Source organism: Macaca nemestrina, chromosome 1 (assembly GCF_043159975.1).
Source record: "Macaca nemestrina isolate mMacNem1 chromosome 1, mMacNem.hap1, whole genome shotgun sequence".
NCBI lineage: Eukaryota > Metazoa > Chordata > Mammalia > Primates > Cercopithecidae > Macaca > Macaca nemestrina.
In genome coordinates, this window is record NC_092125.1 from 158,063,600 (window position 1) to 158,085,123 (window position 21,524).

The 21,524-nt window shown below is 35.8% G+C and overlaps 1 protein-coding gene and 1 non-coding gene across 12 annotated transcripts in view; both read left to right on the forward strand.

Moving 5' to 3' along the window:
- LOC105482661 (solute carrier family 44 member 5) overlaps window positions 1-21,524 on the forward strand; it is a 531,652-nt gene that overhangs the window by 183,667 nt on the left and 326,461 nt on the right. For 6 of the 11 annotated variants that reach the window (XM_071091035.1, XM_071091038.1, XM_071091046.1 and 3 more), the window contains one exon: window positions 8,419-8,500. The exons of the other annotated variants lie outside the window; for them this stretch is intronic. In XM_071091035.1, the coding sequence (XP_070947136.1) occupies window positions 8,488-8,500 (13 nt within the window). In that variant the 5' untranslated portion in view covers window positions 8,419-8,487. The remainder of the gene's footprint in view (window positions 1-8,418; window positions 8,501-21,524) is intronic. 11 annotated transcript variants of the gene reach the window in all.
- On the forward strand, window positions 11,803-11,906 carry LOC112426892 (U6 spliceosomal RNA). Its single transcript, XR_003018284.1, has one exon. It is a non-coding gene; the product is annotated as a U6 spliceosomal RNA (small nuclear RNA).

Sequence of the window (21,524 nt, forward strand, 5' to 3'; positions counted from 1 at the left end):
GAAGATTCCAAGAAAATTAGAAGTGAGTTGGATGCTTTTAAAAGTAAAATTATCATGCAGTTATTGGAGCTCAATGTGCCTTCTCCACCATAGGAATATACTTGTCTGGCTAAGGAATCTGAATGTTATTTTCAGCCAGAAAGGTCCCTTTCTGTCAATATATCCGAGATTATGACTGGTTATGGACTCATTAGCTGCTGTAACATGGAGCAAATTGGGAGGGCTTGAAACTTCATTCAAAACCAGCCCTCTTGGGTGGGCTAAGCATTTGCAGAAGCTGGAAGGAGGAACAGAGAATCAGCATATGGAATAAGTGTAGTAATTAAAACAAAGATTATAACAACAATAATAATCTCTAATCGTGATTGAGGGTCTACTGTGTGTTAAGAGCTGTGCTAAGAACTTTACATCAATTACCTAACTTCTTTCTAACAACAACTATCTTACCATTAATATTTCTATTTTCTAGATGAGAAAAGTTTAGAAAAGTTAAAGTAATATGCTAAAATGTGGAAGTGTCTTGGCATAGGGTACCCTAGGGTGGATCATGGGCTTCTCAAGGTTAATGAGTCCAAAGCTGAGCCCTTCATTTCCTCTTGAAACATGTTCTTCTTTCAGTCAGAAGCTTCTGAGTAATTCTGGATGTCCTCCTTCCTCTCTGCTTCCTTCTCCCTGACTCAGTTACTGACATTATCAAATCTTGTGAAATTTACGGTGGATTTTCCCCATTCCTTGGTCTCTGCTGTCACTGCTCTTGTCCCCGCATGGAGATTACTCCGTTGGCACCTAGCCCCTCTCTCTTGCAAAGTAGTCTATTATTCAAATAATAATCTTTTTTTTTAAATCAAGATAAATTTTTCGTAATGTAAAATTTATCATGTTTACCATTTTAGAAGTGTAGAATGAAGTGGCTTTCAGTACATTCACAGTGTTTTGTAAGCATCACTGGTATCTAACTGCAGGACATTTTCATCACCCCCAAAGAAACCCTCATCCATTGAGCAGTCACACCCCATGCCTATCCCCCAGCCCCTGGAAGCCACTAATCTATTTCTGTCTCTATGAATTCGCCTATTCTGGACATTTCATTTAAATGGAATCATGTATTCCTGGCCTTTTGTGTCTGGCTTCTTTCACTTAGCCTGTTTTCAGGGTTAACCCATGATGTAGCATGTACTTCATTCCTTTTTATGGCCAAATAATTTTTCATTACATGGTTATTAAGCATTTTGTTTATCCATTCATCAGTTGATAGATATTTGGGTTGTTTCCACTTTTTGGTTATTATGAAAAATGTTGCTATGAACATTTGTGTACATGTCTTTGTTTGAATGCCTGTTTTCAACTCAGCAGAATAATCTTTTAAAAATGAAAACTATGTTTTTTCTTCACTTAAAAACATGACTTCTCATTACAATTATATTGTAATTAAAATGCTTTCCCGTGGCCCACAAGTGTTTGTATAATCTGCCTCTCTTTTCTCATTTAATCAGCTTTCCTCTCCCGTCAATATATTCCAGCCATACTGGTTTCTATTTAGTTTCCCCAATTTCCCAAGCCTTTATAGGGTGTTCACAGCTGCTGGTTCCTGGTCTGAAATACTTTTTCTAGTGCTTTGCAAGTTAGTTCATTTTTATCCTTCAAATCTCCAGACATAACGTTACTTTTCCAGAAAACTTTTCCCTGACTAAACTGGGTAATTCTATGTTTCCTTCCTAATGCTTTTCTCACCTTGTAAGTGCATGGTTTTTTGTGTGTGAACCATTTACAATCTGTTGCCGTCACAAGACTGTAAATCCCTTAAGGGCAGGAATTAAAGTATAACTTTTTTTCATCGCTACCATCTGCACCTCTGCTTAGCACAATACTTGACATACAAGAGACACTCCACAAATATTTGTTGAATAAATGAATAAAATGAGAAAGGTCACAGGTATTGGAAATGAGATAGAGTAATCCAATACATAGTGATAGAGGTGTACTAAGAAGAAGGAAGAGTGGGGCGGTGGAGAATTTTTAGTTTCATGAATATTTAAAGATCTAGGCAGCTGCATCATTAAATGATGGAGCAGGCCAATTGATCTGGGAATTGTGGTTAACTTTTCTCTTTGTAGGAAGAAGCAGAGCTTGGCGAGAACAATTTACATACAGTCCTAGTCTTAGTATTTTACTAGGCACGTATTCAAGACTGGAACTTAAGAACAGAGAACAATGCCAATCTCAGGGTCTAGTTACTCAAACAGTATTCAAGAAGGGAATTTGGTCAAGGAGTCAAAGCAAAACCTCTGGAAAGAAAATCAGAGCTTAGGGAAAAAAAGAACACGTTTAATTTGATATCAGTTCTGGAAATGTTGACTAGATTTCTTTAAATCTCATCTGTCTACAATGAGGATTGTTTCCAGAAACCTGGCTGGGACTGAGATTATAGCCATAGCTTTTGGGATAGGAAGGATGGAAGAGATGGGAAACTAGACTGGACCTGACAAACCCTAAATTTTGTTACAGAAACACTAATGAACTTAGGCTCTTCAGATTATCAACCTCCTGTTTGTCTCAATTAATATTTTATCCTTATTTACTTTGACATGAATTGACTGTGGTCAAATTATGTCATGTCTCTTTGTCTCAATTTCTTCATCTACAAAATGGGAGCTTTGGGCTGAATATGACCACCAAGGTCCTTTCCAGCTATGAAAATCTATGAGCCTCTATGCCACAGTTTCTGAGTTTCAAATTTTCACTCTAGACAATTGATGTTGGCTGTTTCTTGATGATCTCATTAGTAAACAGTCTTCACAGTCACGAGATGTGTTATGTGTAGTCTTTGAGTCCTTTTTAGCCCCTTTTAGACAGAATGGCATTTCTTGACATGGTTACTTGACTTGGGAAAACCACGTATTTGGGACCAATAGCTCTTAATCTGCTGTCTAGAGACAGAGATTCAGAAATTTAAAAAAAAAATAGTAATATTTAGTAGCAAAATGGCCTAAATTATTATTTAGCATAGTGGTTGCTTAATGGTAAACACATTTTTAAAGATCATTAAATTTCATAAGTTAAAAGATCATTAAATTTCATAACGTTAACATCTAAAGTATTTTTTCACTGAAACTATTAGATCAATCCATTTTCTGAGGATTTTATTTTGATTCTTGTCTGAACACAGAATTGAACTAGTTGAATAGAAGGAAATGGTCTCTAAATTAAAAGATTAGACTAAGTCCTCCTTAATCTCCACTGTGTAATGAAACATAATAAAAATGAGACTTGGTCTGTCTAAAACTAGAGATGTGAGGAGACTTCGAAAAGTTCATGGAAAAATATTGTGCAGAATCTGGATTTTATGAAAATAAATTTTTATTTGAAAAATGGAAATAAAATATTAAAAAGTATAAAGTTAATTTTTAAACATAAGCTCCATCAAATTCAAGACACTTGTGATGATACCAGCCATGTAGCCTATCCCTAAAAAACTGAGGGTTCTGGGAATTTAATTCAGTCAACGCAGTCTTTAGACTATTAACTGAAGAAAAATGGGTTTCTTTTATAGATTTTTTAAGACTAAGAAACAAAAAGAAGTTAGAAGGCACCAAATCAGGACTGTAAGGTGGATGTCTAATGACTTCCCATTGAAACTCTTGCAAAATTGCCCTTGTTTCTTAAGAGGAATGAGCAGGTGCATTTTTATAGTGGAGAAAGCCTGATGAAGCTTACCCGGGCGTTTTTTTGTTTGTTTGTTTTTGCTAAAGCTTTGGCTTGCTTTCTCAAAAACATTCTCATAATAAGTATATGTTATTGTTCTTTGGTCCAACAGAGAGTCAACAAGCAAAATGCCTTGAGCATCCCTAAAAACTATTGCCATGACCTTTTCTCTTGACTAGTACACTTTTGCTTTGACTGAACTGCTTCCACCTCTTGGTAGCCATTACTTTAATTGTGGTTTGTCTTTAGAATCATAACTAAGTTTCATCTCCTGTTACAATTCTTTGAAGAAATGCTTCAGGATCTCAGTCCCACTTATTTAAAATATCCATTGAGAGCTCTGCTCTTTTCTGTGGCTGATCTGGGTGCAATGGTTTTGGCATCCATTGAGTGGAAAGTTTGCTCAGAGGTTTCAGTGAACCATGCTTGTGCTGCTGCAATCCAGCAGCCTGGGTGACACAACTAGACCCTGTCTCAAAGAAAAAAAAAAAAGAAAAGAAAAAAGAATGGTTGATTAACCAATAAATATAGAAGAAATAGTAAAAGTAGAAAATCACCATTTTGCAATCATTATAAAGTGATTTATTCAGAAGAATAATCAATAAGCTAAAGGTTTGAAGAGGAACAGGATATTTACATATCATCAAAGTATCTCCCTGGAGGTTACTTACTAATTACAAAATGAAAAGTGGAGAAGCCTGACCAATGCCACCTTATTGAGTAGTCAAAGTTAACATCACCAATGATGAAATAAATTGAGATATGATTCCTGAAATGTTATACTGAGAGATGTACAACATTGTTTATGCAGTATTCCTGCTGAAAAAGCATAATCTGAATCTAACCAAGTGGAAACATCAGACAGAACCAAAGGGACATTCTTTAAAATAATCCCTTGGTTATCCAGAACTAGAAATACCATTTGACCCAGCAATCCCATGACTGGGTGTACACCCAAAGGTTTATAAGTCATTCTACTATAAAGACACATGAATACGTATGTTTATTGAGGCACTATTCACAATAGCAAAGACTTGGAACCAACCCAAATGTCCATCAATGATAGACTGGATAAAGGAAATGTGTCACATATACACCATGGAATACTATGCAGCCATAAAAAAGGATGAGTTCATGTCCTTTGCAGGGACATGGATGAAACTGGAAACCATCATTCTCAGCAAACTATCACAAGAACAGAAAACCAAACACTGCATGTTCTCACTCATAAGTGGGAGTTGAACAATGAGAACACATGGACACAGGGAGTGGAACATCATACACCAGGGCGTGTTAGGGGGTCGGGGGCTAGAGGAGGGATAGCATTAGGAGAAATAGCTAATGTAGATGACAGGTTTATGGGTGCAGCAAACCACCGTGGCACGTGTGTACCTATGTAACAAAACTGCACATGTATCCCAGAACTTAAAGTATAAAAAAAAATCCCTTGGTACTTCTGAATAATTTCAATGTCATGAAAAACAAAATGTGAAGTGTACCAGATGAAGGAGACTAACAGCCATACCAACTACATGTGATATGTGATCTTGAATCTGGATCAGAGAAAAAAAATCTGTAAAGGACATTATTGGGACAATTAGAGGAAAATAAATATAGGCTGTATATTAGATAAGAGTATTGCATAAATGTTAAATTCCTGGATTTGATAAATGTACTGTGGTTATTTATGAGAACATTTTTTCTCAGGAAATGAACACTGAAGTATTTAGGGATAAAGGTACATAATTCTACAAGTAACTCTTAAATGGTTCAGCAAAAGTATTTTGTTGTGTGCGTGTATGCACATGCACACAGAAAGAGAAATCAAAAGTGGCAAAATGTTAACAACTGAGGAATATGGTTAAGTATACAACAGTTCTTTGTTTCATTCCTCTGTCAGTCTGTTTTGTGCTGCTGTAACAGAATACCACAGATTGGATAATTTATAATAAACAGAAACATAGTGGCTCATAGTTGTAAAGGCTGGGAAGTCTAAGATTGAGAGGCTGCATTTGGTGAGGACCTTCCTGCTGCATCATAATGGCAGAAGGCATCACATGGTGGAAGGGCAAAGAGAGGGGGAGAAAGTAAGCAACAAAGAGGGCCAAACTTATCCTTTTATAAGCAAGCGACTCCCTTGATAACAGCATTAATTCATTCATGAGGGCAGAGCCCTCATGGCCTAATTACCTCTTAAAGATCCCACTTCTTAATATTGTTACAATGGCAATTAAATTTCACCCTAAGTTTGAGAGAGGAAAACTTTCAAACCATAGCATTTTCCAACTCTTCTGTATGTTTGAAATTATTTCAATATAAAAAGTCTTTAAAAAGAGTGATTATTAATCAGCTGCCTGAGCAAAGATATTATCTTTGGCTTGAGTCACTCATCACAGAATAGAAAGCATTTGACATTGCCAGAATGAAGCATGGATCCCATGAGACAACTGACTGCAGAGCTGGAAGATGAACTTGCATTATTATTTGTCAGTATAATTTAGAAAACAAGGTTGCGCTTCTTAGAACTCTCCCAGATGATTGCTACCATATATGGATAATTCATTTTATAAACATTAATGAAGTTCCAATTATATATATATATAATATATATTTATATATATATATTTTGTGTGTGTGTGTGTATATATAGAGAGAGAGAGACACAGAGAGAGAGAGAGAGGAACTTTTCTAGCCCCACTGGAATTACAGTGATGGGAATTTAATACAGAGAACAGTCTCTGACAGTTGTGAGGGGCAACAGCTACATAACAAAATGCCAAGATAATGCAGCAGTGAAAGTAAACATGTAGAAAAAAAAATTAGCAGAGAATACAACAATTCAGACAATTTTGCAGGATGGTTTGGTGGAGAGGAATGACAATGAGGCACACAAGTTTTCCACTTGATTGGAGTGGAGGAGTGGAGTGAAAGAGTACTCCAGGCAAAGGGAGCAGAGGCAGTTGACATAAGAGTTGACAATGGCAGTTGACATACAGGTTTTTGATGTTCAATTTGTAACAACACAAAAGAAATTAGTTGTCAGTTAAGTTGTGAATATTTACAAGACATTAAAGTAGTATACAATAATTAACACTGGAAAACATGCAATACTAACTGATCCTTTGATAAACTGTTTTTATTGTGTATGTATGGCATCTTATTAAACATGGAATTCCTCCTTTGACCTTTGTACCTTTTGCAGTAATTTTCAAACCTGAATAATATATAGACTCTTTTTAAAGGAAAGAAATTCCCATAATTCCCAGGAGTCACATGTTGAGCTAACTAGTGGTTGGCAGGTCTTAGTTTGAGAAATACTGAGTTGAAGAATGGAAGAAAGTTTTACTTTATAAAAATGTTATTTAATTACAAATTACAACTATAAAAAAGATATGTTGTTTTCAGTCAGCAAAATTATTTTGGATTATTGAAATAAAAACAAAATAATCAAAAGACGAATACAAAACAATAAAATACCTTGTAATCTTTGAGTCAAAAGCTTAATCTTAAATATGTAAGTTTTACATAAATTTGTAAGTAATACATCCAAACACCAATCAGTACATGGAAATGGGCTTGAATAAACAGTTTACAAAAGATGAAATAAAAATCATAAGCATTTAAAATATTCACGTTCAATAATAACTAAAAAAAGCAATTTAAAATAAAAGACTACCTTTTGACCCATAAAATTAGTAGATACTTAAAAAAATGATAACATGTTGAGAGTTTTTAATAATAGAAAAAAATCACAAACAATCTCAATATCCAACAGTATGGAAATAATTAAAATATGCATTTATGTAGTATGACATTACTTGGACATTAAAATATTTTTGAAGAACTTAATATGAATTCTTACGCTATCATATTATATGCAAAAAAAAAGCAATGAACAAAAAATATAAATTCAACCTTGTCCAAATATACATAGAAGATCTAGATAACTCTACTATGGTTATGGAAATCATTAACATTTTAATAGTAGAAGCTGGGTGAAGGGTACATGGCAACTCTCCGTCGTATTTCTGCAGCTTTTCTGTAAGTCTGAAATTATTTCAAAGTGAAAAGTTAAAAAACATACATAGAAAAAATACTGCAAGGAAAAATACCAAAATTTTAGCAGTGGTTTCTATGTGGTAAAATTGAGTAGCTTTTCCCCTTAATTTGGAAAAATGATTTTCTTTAACTTAAATTTTTATAGAGTGATATGCCATGTAATTTAAAATGCCATATAATGCCATTTAAGCCCCACCCCCCCAAATTAAAACAGAAAGAAAATGCTAAACTCAAAACAAAAATATCATCCACCACCATTTGGTAATCAGTGTGGCAGCAAAACATAAAACATAAATGTAAATGTTACATGGTGCATGCGGATGGAAGATAAGATAGAGTATCAACTGGTTAGGGATGCATTTTACAGGTGGAATGTGAAGTGTGAAAGTAGATAAAGGATAAATATAAGGACTGAAATAGATTTAGGAAGTTGTGGCACTAAGAATTTCATTTCAGTAAAAAGAGGAGAAAGGCTGCTTCTCCAAAGAGCAAAAATATCTGCAGTATTTTATGTGTAGGAGAGAATTAGGCAAATTCTCTGAGTTTTGGGGGAGGGTAAATTATAGTAAGTTATGAGAGCATTCCCAAAAGGTTAGTTGTTAATGAGTAAAAATAATTTGCTTTAGATAACTATCTTCATACTTATTTTTATCACAGATTCTTTTCTAAGCAACTCAAGTTTGCAGTGATTCAGGCCTACTTCTGAAGAAACAGCCTTTTATCTCAATGAATGACACAGGTAAACACCTACTTGAATTAAGTTCCTCTTGATCCAGACTTTCGTGCCAAATATTTTTCTTTGTTTAATATTAAATAAGGACAAATAGAAAAATGAATATATACTACGTTGTCATTGGAAGCTGCACCTGAAAAACTACAGCATGTTAGACCTTGTGGTTCTCAGTCTTTGCCTGTCTCAAGATTCTGAGGTGCATGACATCTTCCTTTCTATACCTGCACTCCCTATAGGAGTGATTCTTGGGAACATGGCAAGCTGTTGGTATGTGGTTTGTAAAGGAACATCCTCAGGCACACTCATGTCAATGCTGAAACTGTTCCCTTTCTCCTACATTGCCCCATCTCCCTAAGAGTTATTGGTAGAACCAGAATCTTTTAGTTTTCACAGTTTATCCTAGATGATTATTGTTTAGCCCCCTTTCTCATATTGAGACAAAGTTAGAACTTGCTCCTTAGAGAAACAACACTGTGTCAGAAATTGTTCTTTGGAGAGGGAGTGTGAGGCTTTACTTCAAACTTAGCCCTGATTCAATTTCTGTCCCCACAGTTAGATTTTAAGCCCCTTACAGGCATAGGTTAGGTCTTATCCATCTTTTTACCTTCTTCAGACTTAGTGTTTGACTTTTGAAAAAGTAGTTACTTACCAAATGTTTATTGAAAATGAATACCATTTCCTTAAGGGCAAATTGTATTCCTTTGTGAAGGTAAATCTATCTCTTGCTATGAAAAAAAAGTAAAATGTGGCATAAGTACAAATTAAAGTAGAAAATACAGAATGTAGAGCTTAAAATTAAGCAGCAGCTTCGATCTTGGGCTGAGTATATAAAAAAGATTGAGTTATTAAAAACAAGATCTACAGGTCTGTCTAACAAGATTCTTAAAAAAGGAACCAGGAATATGTTTGAATCTACACATGTTCCTCAAGGCTGCAAATACATTGTACTATATGAACAGTCACTGACAGGGGCATTTATCTGATCCTGTGAACATGTTACAGGGAATTCTGTGTCCAGAGCCTCTGCCCTTTGACCGTGGATTGCTTCTTGTTTCTTAAGTATGAAAACTGGAGAATGACAGACTTAGAGAACATTTTCTCTTATGCATAAATATAGCATTATTAACATACTCACGTCTATAGCAGATTGTTTTAGAATTTTAGATTTGTTTGCTCATCCATAAAAGAGAATAATAATAATTATCTCACAGACTGAGGTAAGGATTAAATTGGCACAGTGCCTGAGAAGTAGTACATATATGCTCAATAAATGGTGTTTTTTTCCATTATTATTCACAGATAGAAATTCAGAAGCGTGTTACAAAGGGTTAGGTGAATTTAATATAGAATTACCAGGCCAATATTATACTTCAGCTACATTATAGTTTAGACTGGTTTATGTGAGCTTAAAGCAAAGTATTGCTACCACGTCTAACAATACTGTAAGGGAAAATAATTTCTTAAAACTATGCAACTGGCATGCTCTTGGAGTTTTGGAGCTGCTCATAAGTTGGGTGTTTCCTAGCCCTTTTCCATGCTGCTCATTTATTTCTCTCTTTTTTTCTGAATATTGACTATTGTTAATAAATAACTTAGAAGAGATAGCACGCCTTTCATCATCAGAAATAAGCCCTTGCTTTCACAGCGACGTCTACTTTTTAAACATTTCCACTAATCAATGTTTCTGTTGGCCTCCATTTATCGTCAAGTAGCTTGCATGTCTTTGATCTTAAGTTAATGAATGACTTTCTCCGTAGCATTTGTGAGTTAGACCTCTTAGGCTTGAGCCATTACTCAGTTTACTGTGTAAGGACATTTACTTTTTATTTTTAAATTCAATTTTTTTGCAGTTTTTACATATGCAAGGAATGAAACACTATGTTGGCTAGAAATTTGTAATAAAAATCATAGAAATAACATAGACTTGGCAAAACTTCATTCACTCATAGGACAACACTTGGATACTTGTTGGAGTGGAACAGAAAAGCTGACAACACTACTAGCACCACCACTATCAATAGAAAACATTCCTTAAAAATAAAGTTGCCTGTGAAGCTGTGCTAGATATTATTAAAAGAGAAACACATTGAGAACAGTGACCTCAAATTACTTATATGGAGTTGACATGTGGAAAATAAAAACATCAGGCTATATCCACAGGCATTGTGGTTTTCATTACATGTGGGTAAGGTACAAATGAAATTTCGATATGTGAAAAAGTAGACTCAAGTATTATCTGACTCAAGTAGAGATTAGAGGTAAAGTTTAGGACTTTTTATGTCTTGCACAATTGATAGATAATAATAACAATGTGACTATATTCTCTTGAATTCATCAGGGGATAGACCATTTAAGTTTTGGTGTCCACCAGGACACAGACAGGCAAAGTGACAGCTGTTACTCTTTGGAGTGAGTTCTTCAAAGCAGACTTAGACCCTGGCTAAGCCTGGTGCTTAAAACCCTGGTGCTCCTGGGGCAAGCAAATGCCTTGGACTACCTTTCAGAATGTGCCATTGGCTCCTGTGACCGGGGCATGGAGGGGAAACACCAATATTATTATGCAAATAGCTTCAGGCCAATGTATGGTTTCAGGAACAGCACAGAGGAATGCCTGGGATACCTAAGATGAGACTTGGATATATTAGCACCAAAAATTGCCTCAAAGAGGAACAATACATTTTATCGGAAACTGATGTGAATTTTGTTTCCAAATTTATGTGCTAGTAACAAAGCCAATAGACATTTAAATAGGATTTGCAAGCTGACAGTGTACCCAGACTTTCTACTTTAGCTTAAATTGGAGTGCCTCATTTCGTTCCTTCTTCATTTCTGTAATTGAAAAGAAGCCTTTATAGTATGTCTAAAAGCACACTAAGGATGTATTTGTATTAACATATTAATTTTGCTAAATGCCAATAAATGCTATGCCTTATCTTCACTTTTCCATTAGGAAATTGCCTAAAAGACAATGCTTTATTGTAAAATTTAAAAATTATATTGTAAGTAGTATTTCTGGAGACAAGAAGCTATCTAAATCTATTTCAAAATCTGCATCTATATCTACATTTATATGTTTTCCAGTGGTCACACCCTCAAGCATACTGATATAGAATACAGAGGTTGAGATGTTTAGATGCTATTACTAAGGTTAAAAATTATATCATAAACATACACACACATAAAAAAGACTGCAATAAATGAACATAAAAACAATAAACACTTTTTCTTCTCCTACCCTAAGACAAACATAACTAATCAAGATCCATCTGTTTATTTTTGGATTTTCTATTCTACTTCCATGGTTGGTCTCACTCCTGTAGCAGTGTTGGTATCAACACTGGAATATTACAGAGAAGATTAGCATAGCCTTCTGCAAAGATGCCTCACAAATTTGTAAACTTGCTGTATTTTTGCATAGTTAATTACTTCTTTCTTTGTGTTCCAATAGCACATTGTATGTATATTAGCTGTCATCTACTGTATTATAATTATTTGTTTACTTCTCTGTCCCCCTCATAAAACAGAATCGCTAAAGAAAGAAATTATTTTTTATATTCAGAGTGGCCAGCACAGTGCCTAGATTCTATAAAGCATCCAGAAAATGTTTAATAAATGAAAACAAAATGAAAAAAGTTTTATAGTTTTTGTGTAAGAAACAAGCAACAACTCTTTATATACATCATGCCAAAGCAGAAATGCATTCTGAAACAATTTTTTGCCTCCTCACCTTGTAGTCCCAATGGCAGAAATTCTATTTTAGTGTGATGCCCACTGACCACCCCCTGCTGATAACTAGTGGACACAGTTCAGTTTGATAATGGGCAGATGGACAAGCCCCCTGTTGTCCTTGGCCATAGACGGTTTCTGCCTGTTCTCTTAGGTGCATCAAACATGCATTTCTTTCTCTCCTCCTTTTTCAGAATCGTACATACTTGCTTCTAAAACTGAATAGAATGATATATTTGCAATATTAGATGCCATAAGCAGGCTCTGGAAGAAAGAGAAGCAAAAATACTTTGAGAGATACATGTTATCTAACACAAAAGAAGTGGACTCAGTGGAAAAGAGGCCATGACACATTGCTATTATTCAACTGATGAGGGATAGATTTTCCCTCTTTCTCTTCCACCATAATGAGATTGATTAGAAGAGAAATAAAGTTGCAATATATTTCTGGAAAAGGAGATCCAGATTATGGTACCAATTTGAATTGTTCAACTAGATGATTGCCCAGGGTTGTAATTCATTCAAATTTCACATATAATTACATACATAAGTAGTAGTTCCTTCAAATTAGCAATGCAAACAATGGTTGCATAGAAAAGACACTGGCATGTTACTTAAGTTTTTAAGCTATATACAGTATTCAAAATCATTTGGCATAGATATTTTCTTTACTAGTAAAAAGAAAATGGGAGAAGAAAATCATTATTATTCATTTAGTTTTTTTTATCATAGGCCAGGCATTTTTATGAAGACACTTTTTCTATGCTTTTTATGTAATCCTCAGGACTCCACTGTGAAATTAGTTTTATTATGATTATTTTTAAAAAGAGAAAAGTTAGACTGAGAGATACGAAGTAATTCACTTAAGGTTACAGAGCTGGGAAGTGACCAAGGACTTTCAATCAAGTCCTTTCTACTCTTAAACTCATTTTCTACCTACTGTATCAGATTTAGCAAGCACATAGTCATTTCTCAAGGTTTTTTTGTTTTTGTTTTTGTTTTTGTTTGTTTTTCTTTTGTTTTTTTTTTTTTTTAAGAGACGAGGTCTTGCTTTGTTGCCCAGGCTGCTCACAAATTCCTGGGCTCAAGCAATCCTCCCACCTCTGCCTCCCAAAGTGTTGGATTACAGGTGGGGACCACCGCTTCTGGCCTTGGGTATTTATTATGAAAGTGGTAGTGTTTTAAAGGATTTCCAGTAATTGTGAATAGTGTCTTAGATGCCAACTACCACAAATGTTTCTGGTGAGTGAGTTGGGGTACTTGTACTCTTTTCCAGATGATTAAATCTATTGCCTGAAAAACTCATTCAGTAATGTGACACAGGGGAAGCCATCTCTGATTTTTTGTAATGACTAGGCTAGAAAGCAGAGTTCTCCAATGTTTCCTTTACCTTCTTTAGGAAATACTAGTCTACTTTCTAGAAGTCAAAATTTGTCTTGGCTACCCTGTTTGTCTAAAGGTACCATGCCCAGCTAGCATGGTGGGATATGGCTGGAACTCTTGGTGACATTCTTGCTTTGACCCCAATTCATGGTACACCAATAATCTTTGGGCTAACTTAGGGGGCTAAGGTGAGAATCATTCCAGCTTTGTGGCTGTATTTTTCTGAGGGCCATTGGCATTGTTTCTGTGCATACCCACACAATGAAAGAACCCCATAACTGACTGCCCTTTTGCATGGAGGAGGGGCAGCACAGACCCTGAACTTCAGCTGTGGATTCAACATTTCTCTCAGGGTGGTGGCAGGGTGCGTGCTGAGGAGAAGTGATTCTGTGTACTTGCTGCTTTCCTCCTTCTTCCCTCAAATATGCATCAGGCTCACCTTCTCAGGGTGAAAGGACAAACTATAGGACCAACTGCTGGTACCTTGTAACTAAGTAACGTACTTGCTAAAATGGATTAACTCTGTGAAGTAACAGAACTGTCAGTTATCCTGGTTTCCTTGGGTAAGCAGACAGTGCCAGAGCCAATTTCTAACTGTGTTAGATGATTTTTCTTAAAAAAAAAAAAAAAAAAAAAAAAGCAGCCTCAATTATAGTATGCCTAAAAAATGAGAATTAATCAAGACAGAATTATCAATTGACTAGGTACAATTTGACAAGTCAGTTTTTATTCCAACTGCATTATATAGGTGATTTTAATATTTGGAAACTGTGATTCAGAGAGAGGCTGCGGAAAAATTATAATGTGGGCATAATTTCCATAGTGCGGAAATGGTCATTATATTAAAGTAGATGTTTATCTCTCTCTCACCTCTTTTTCATATTTTTCCAATTCTGTATGTCTGCCTATAATTTAAACTGAGTAATTAAAGCTATGCTTAAAATGCTTTGCCATTAATAAAGGAAAAGTCACCTTTAAAAAGTTGATTCAGTAATGGAAGTTATTTCAGGACTGGATTTGAGCCCAGTTCCTATTAATGAGGACTATTTTCCTTTTCTTTTTCTAGGACAGCAGAATTAGAATTATCTGTTTTGTCTATTTCCAGTCATGACACATTCTAGGTTTAGGTAAATAAACTGAACTAAAAAATAACAGGCTAACCAACCCTGTCACTTGACTTGAAGCTGCCATTTTTCATTTCAGCATTATGTTAATAAGCATTAATATGAAAACTCTCTGTCAAAGGTTTGCTTCTTATGTTTTGATTGCTTTAGAATGAAAATGTAGGTACTGAATTTCAGAAATGGAGTAGGAGGGGCAGAGAGCCCTGGACAGAATCAGGAGGCTGGCTCAGGTCTTGGTTCTGTCACCATATATGACCATGTATGTACCTGGACAAATAGAGCCCGGCTCTATTTTTTTTTTTTTTTCTTTTTTACATAAGTGACTCCATTTTGATTCCAACGACTTTAACAAGTGCTTTGTAGAAGGTAATCACTTTAAAATTTTAAATATCTGTTTCCTTTACCTTTAGAAGCAGAATGGTTAGAGTAAGTTAGGATGACAAATAGGTGTCCCCTTTTCTGCCAGCTCTGATCAATTGATAATGCCTGTCTTGAGTGCTGCGTGGGGATGATGGTGAAGCCTTTTGCAGATCCAGTTGGCAGGAGGACTCAGGGCAAAAGAGCCAATTATTTTTCATCCTTGAACTTGACAACTTCTTGGGTAATTATCTGCTTCTTTTATGACTTTCGCAATTTATTCTTATGTTTTACAGTTCAAGAAATGGTCTCGGGCCGGGCGCGGTGGCTCACGCCTGTAATCCCAGCACTTTGGGAGGCCGAGGCGGGCGGATCACAAGGTCAGGAGATCGAGACCATCCTGGCTAACACGGTGAAACCCCGTCTCTACTAAAAATACAAAAAACTAGCCGGGCGCGGTTGTGGGCGCCTGTAGTCCCAGCTACTCGGGAGGCTGAGGCAGGAGAATGGCGTGAACCCGGGAGGCGGAGCTTGCAGTGAGCCGAGATCGCGCCACTGCACTCCAGCCTGGGCGACAGAGCGAGACTCCGTCTCAAAAAAAAAAAAAAAAAGAAATGGTCTCTTCATAGTTTACCTAAAGACATTTTGAAAATTTGAGAACAAGGATGCGTAGTCTTTGAGATCATCTAATCAAAACTAGGATGTTAAAAAGTGTGTCAACCTAAGTAACAGAGAGGCTCTCTAAAAGAAAATATTCAAGAATAGGGCATTGCAATGGGGAAGTGTGCATAGTAAACTATGTGTGTATTCAGAGAGTTTACCTGACATAAGGAAGACAAAGAGTTTTACGGAAAAAATGAGGAGTATTACATAATTTTGTTGAAATGATTATCCTTGGCTACAAAGACAAATAACATGGATAACATCAGTCTGAGGTTGGACACAAGGGTGCAGTAGCCTTCCTGCAAGGTTTTGCTTTCTGCAGTCTTTTGTGATAGGTTTTGTAATCAGGTATACAAGTGTGAGAGCCTTTCTTTTAATGCCTTCTCTGGCTCTATTTGACAGATTTTTTTTTTTTAAACGTAAGGGACCCCATTTTGATTCCAACAGCCTTAATGGGTTATTTGTAAAATGTAAAGTGCTATTTTTGTTATTTGAGGACAATATGGATAATTAATGACAAGGTTTTCTATTGTTCCCTTTGGGGCCTCGTTCCTCCAATTTTTCATGGAATATTTATTGCGTGAATGACACAGACTCTTTCAGTAAATTCCTTAAAAGTTACTCGTTCTACTGACGCTAGATTAAGATAATTAAGTGCTTAATTGTATGGCACAGACAGTAAACAATGTAGACATTCAGAGAGCTAGAGAGCCAGAATCATCAGAGTCATTCAGTCATCGGAGAACATTAAAAGAAAAGGCAGAACTTGAGCAGGGTCTAAAATGGGCTGAATTTAGGCAGAAGGGCATCTTAGAAATGGGGTATAATTTGAGTAGAGCATGGAATGAGACATAAGTGCAATTTGTGGCAATGAACAAGAAGTAGAAACTGTTTCAATAAGGAAAGTTTAGATTGCTAATTATTAGTAATAAGATTAATATCAGTAACAGTTAACATTTATTCACTTATTCATCCAACCAATATATAATAATTTTTTGTATTTTTGGTAGAGATGGGGTTTCGCCATGTTGCCCAGGCTGGTCTCAAACTCTTGAGCTCAGGCTATCTGCCCGCCTTGGCCTCCCAAAGTGCTGGGATTACAGGTGTGAGCCACCACACCCAGCCCCAACCAATATTTTTTGAGTGCATATAATATGCCAAACTCTATACTGAACACTGGGGATACAGCTCGTAACAAAATGGACAAAAATCTTTGGCAGCTTTATAGCTCCTGCATTCTAGTGGAAAATGATAGTAAACAAAGCAACTATTTAAATATGTAGTATGTTAGAGAATAATAACTGCAAAGGAGAAAAATAAAGCAGGGAAGGGGACAAGGGAATGGTAGGGGTGGGTTGCAATTTTGGATAGAGTGGCCAAGGAAGTCCTTATTAAGAGGGTAATGATTGTGTTATGACCTGAAGCACCACATGCCAGGCATCTTGCCCAGTGAGCTACTTATATTATTATAGTTTATTTAATTTTCAGAACAATCATATGAAAATAGGTACTAGTATTGCCCTCATTTTATAGATGATAATCTGAAGCATAGACAACTGAAGTAACGTGCAAGTGTAAATGGCAATTAAGTGTAAGAGCTGGATTTTAAATCCGGAAAGTTAATTCTCGAGAGTATGCTTTTAGTTTATAAAAAATCTGGATAACAAATATCATTGAAAGAGCTATCAGCAGTCAAAATGATAGAATTTTAGAGCTGGAGAGAAACTTACTGATTGTCTAATCCAGTGGTTTTCAACCACCTGGAGAGCTTGTTAAAACTCAGATTTCTAGACCCCACTTCTGAAGTTTTTGATTAAGTAGGTCTAGGGTGAGCCCTGAGAATTTGCATTCTAACAAGTTTCCAGGTGATGCTGATGGTTTCCATTGATGGTTTAGGCAACACACTTTGGGAATCATTGTTCTAGTCATGTAGCACATTCAAATTACTGAAATTAGCTACTCTCTATTGTTTTGGCTCCCGGCATTCTGTGCCTTGTTTCTTGCCCACCTCTTTCTTGAGTATATAGGGACAGAGGCTTTCTTAATCTATTTACCACACAATAAAGGTTTAATACATGTCTATCATTGAATGACTAATGTGGAAGAGAAGAGGGAAGCACTGAAAGTTTTGACCAGCAAAGTGACGTAATGAAAGCAGTATTTTAGGAAGAGTTGTTATTAGGAATGGTAAGATAAAGAGATTGGAGATATGAAGATTTTACCATCGCCAGGTCCGTGTAGAGCTTTGCCACTCAAAGTGTGACACAGACCAGCAGCATTGGCATCACCTGGAGGCTTGTTAGAAACCCCAAGTCTCAGACCCCACTTTAGACCTACTGAATCAGAATCTATGTTTTTACAAGATCCCCAGTGACTCATATGCATGTGGAAGTTTAAGAAACACAGCTTTAGGACATCAAGTGGATGATGCCTGACCTTATAGGGTAGCCCTAGATGTTCAAGACGCAGCAGCATATATGAATGGCTGAGCATGTCAGCTTTTTCTCAAGCATATTTCTTGGGATGCCAGTTCTCTGAGATCTTAATTGGTATTCAGTGGTCAAAAAAGTTTGGCAACATATTTTACAAGATAAATATATACAAATTAAAAATAATTTTTAAAAATGTTTGGCAAATACCAGGTTAAATATCAGATTAAACAGAGATAAATAAGTCTATTTATGGACAGGCTTTAAAAAATCTTTTAATATGCCAATACACTTTCTGAATCTCTAAGAGAAAAGCTGTGTTGTATAGCTGCTTCTACATTTATTGCTCATGAAAGGCAATCTGGAGGGCATCTTCCCAGGTTATTGTTCTGTGGAGCGCATGTTGATAAAGCTGCAATAGGTCGTTTGTGGTTATTAGGGTTCTAGACTTGTCAGGTTTTCTAATCTCTGGGCAGGAAAGCACCTTACACTTTCCAACTTTAATATCCATTAAACTTCTTCACTTTAATACTCATTAATTTTCTGTTCAAATGCCCCACCTTTCCATCGCTGGTCCAGGTATGTGACCTTACTTCTGACTCATTTTAATGGCTGAACTGTATATATTTGGACAGTCATAGGATGGGATTGTAGGAAATCCCATGTATTTTTTCCATACTGTCAGGTATGGAAAAAATATTCAAGAATTAGTTGCTGGTTTTGGCATCTGAGGAAATAAGGAGCTACTAGAAAATGTCAGGGTCACTCGTAAATTACCCAACTTTAGTTTTTGGTAAGAGTAAAGTCGGGAGGTACTACTGAGAGCAATTACTGGGTAAACAAAAAGAAATATCAAAATTTGACTATTAAGAGATACAATATCTGTCAGCAAATTTGTAGTCAGGCATAAAAAGAAGCACATGAACGATATATTTAGGAACTAGGGCTATTTTAGATTTAGGACAGTCCAAATAGCTTTTCTACAGTTTATTTCTACTGATGTCCTTTTTGAAAATCCATGGCCCATTTGAACCCTGAAAAGTTGATTATTCCACATTCTATAACTCAAAAAGCATTTGATTTTAAATTACACTTACTAATAAATTACCAATAGTTTGGGTAGCATTTTGCTTTACCTCCATTCTCCTGGACATGAAGCTTCACTTTTTGTTTTTGGTAGCAGAATTCTTATACTCTTGGTAGTAAGAGGAGTGAAAATACTTTCTCAGTGGTACCCTTAGTTTGGGCAGTAAGCCAGATAATTTTCGTGTTTTTCCCTTTTCTGTTAATAATAATAAAAAACAATGAAAAGTATTTTTTATTTGAATTTGTTCCTTCAAATGCTCAAAGGCTTACTTTATTTCTTATTACCTTTTCCTGAAATTAAATAAATGTTATTTCTTACAAAATCAAGGTAGTACTGAATGACATTCACATAATTTTAAAGGACGTTTTCTCCTGAGTCACTAAATTTGATACTTTAGAGCGTAAACTTCAATATTTAAATATTCCAAATCTGATTCAATACAGCTTCCCTTTACTGTACCCTCCATTGGTTGAATTTCCTGCCCTCGCAGGAGAAATTTTGGAAAGGAGGGAATGAAGTTTTAAAAATCAAGCAGAATATATTGAATTAAGTAGTTTTTTGATTTCAGAGACTTCTAGAGGGGATTAGTACAGCTTTGAGCCACTTTTCTCTATCTCTAAATCTAAAGTTCCCAGGATACTATTTCCAAGATGAGGACTCTGAGAACCTATAAGCTCCTTAATCATTCCAAAGAGATGCAATTTTTCTTATTGTACTATATTTACTAAGACAGAAAAGTAGACTGATTCATTACACAATAGAAAGAGGCTGACAGCTTTTGGAAGGAGTGTTTTTCCTTCTAAAATGCTTAATCCATCCTATTGTCAGGCTAAAAATTGTGGTAGATGGCATTTACTAGGCCACCCTGATTCTTCTGTAGAGTAGAACCTGGGAGGTTGTGGTGGCTACATGAGTACCTCTAAACAGGTAAAGATGGACTGCGTGGGTACTAAGAGAACCCCAGTTGCTGAATTTTGAATGTGATACATGATGGGTATCTTTTATCACTACAAGCCGTTATGGTTAGTAGGAAAGAGATAATAGAGGCATCAACTGTCCCATATTCCAAAGGTATCCTGCTAATGAGCCATTTTTAATGCACATGCTAAGGGTTGCCAGTTCTTATTTTGGAGAGATTTTCAACAAGAATTGCAACCAGAGGTTAAAATTAGACGTTGGGTTACTAAATATTTGTACAACATCCATCCAAAAAAGCATTTATCAGTCTTCATCAGGTGCTAGGTACAGTGCTGGGTGCTGGGATATTGGCAAAAACTATAAACATTGTCATTACCATCCTATTGCTTGCTGAATAAAGTGGGTTGCAGGTAAGTAAACAAGATAATGTAACAGTGAGTTATGTGTTATGATAGGGGAAATACAATGAACTATAATAATATACAGAAGCGGGATGCTTAATTTTTACTTGAGTCAGGTAAGAAGAGGCATCTACATGAAAGATGAATAAGCAATAGACAGACCAAGAGGAGTTGGGGCAGGAAAGAGCATTCTGAGAAACCAGTGTATACAAAGGTCCAGAGGAAAACCATAAGAACATTTTGTTTGGAACATACAGCTTTTAGGAAGAAAGGGAAGTGGCTAGAAATGAAGAAAGAAAAGTAAATAGGGTCCAGATACATAGGGTTTTGTAGGCATTTGGGCTTTATTCTAGAATGGAGAGTCATTAAAAGCTTTTCCAGCAGAGAAATGATTAAAGATGCATTTTATGGTAAGGACTCTGGCTGCATTCTGGAGAAGGGTTGGAGGGAGATAATACTGGGTAGAGTGGGACACATGAGGAGACTGTTGTACATGTTTTCATAGAACAAGATGTTTGCCTGCATTTGACAAATGATACCATTCTTCACAGCTAGGGGTTTTGTGTTTGGTAGATGTTAAAATGGTTTACTCTTACTTTTGTAAAGTCCATGTTTTTATACTGTGCTTTAACTCACTGTTGCCCATATTATATTTAAGAAACCATCCTTTTTTTCTCCTTCTCACACTTTTATAAAATATATATATTTTTTTGCTTCCTGAATATTCTGAAATGTCTTGTCTGTTCTTGACACATATATCTTTTCTACATTTTGTCACTTTGGTTTCTTTTTCAAATATACATATAGAGAGTTCATGTTGAAAGAGAAGTAATTGTGTTTCTAGTAAAGAGATCTTGGCATCACAACTGTGGATAGTCTGAGATTTCCTGGAAAGAGCAGTAAAAAGAAATTCAGTGGTTTTCAGCATTGGAAAAAAACTAG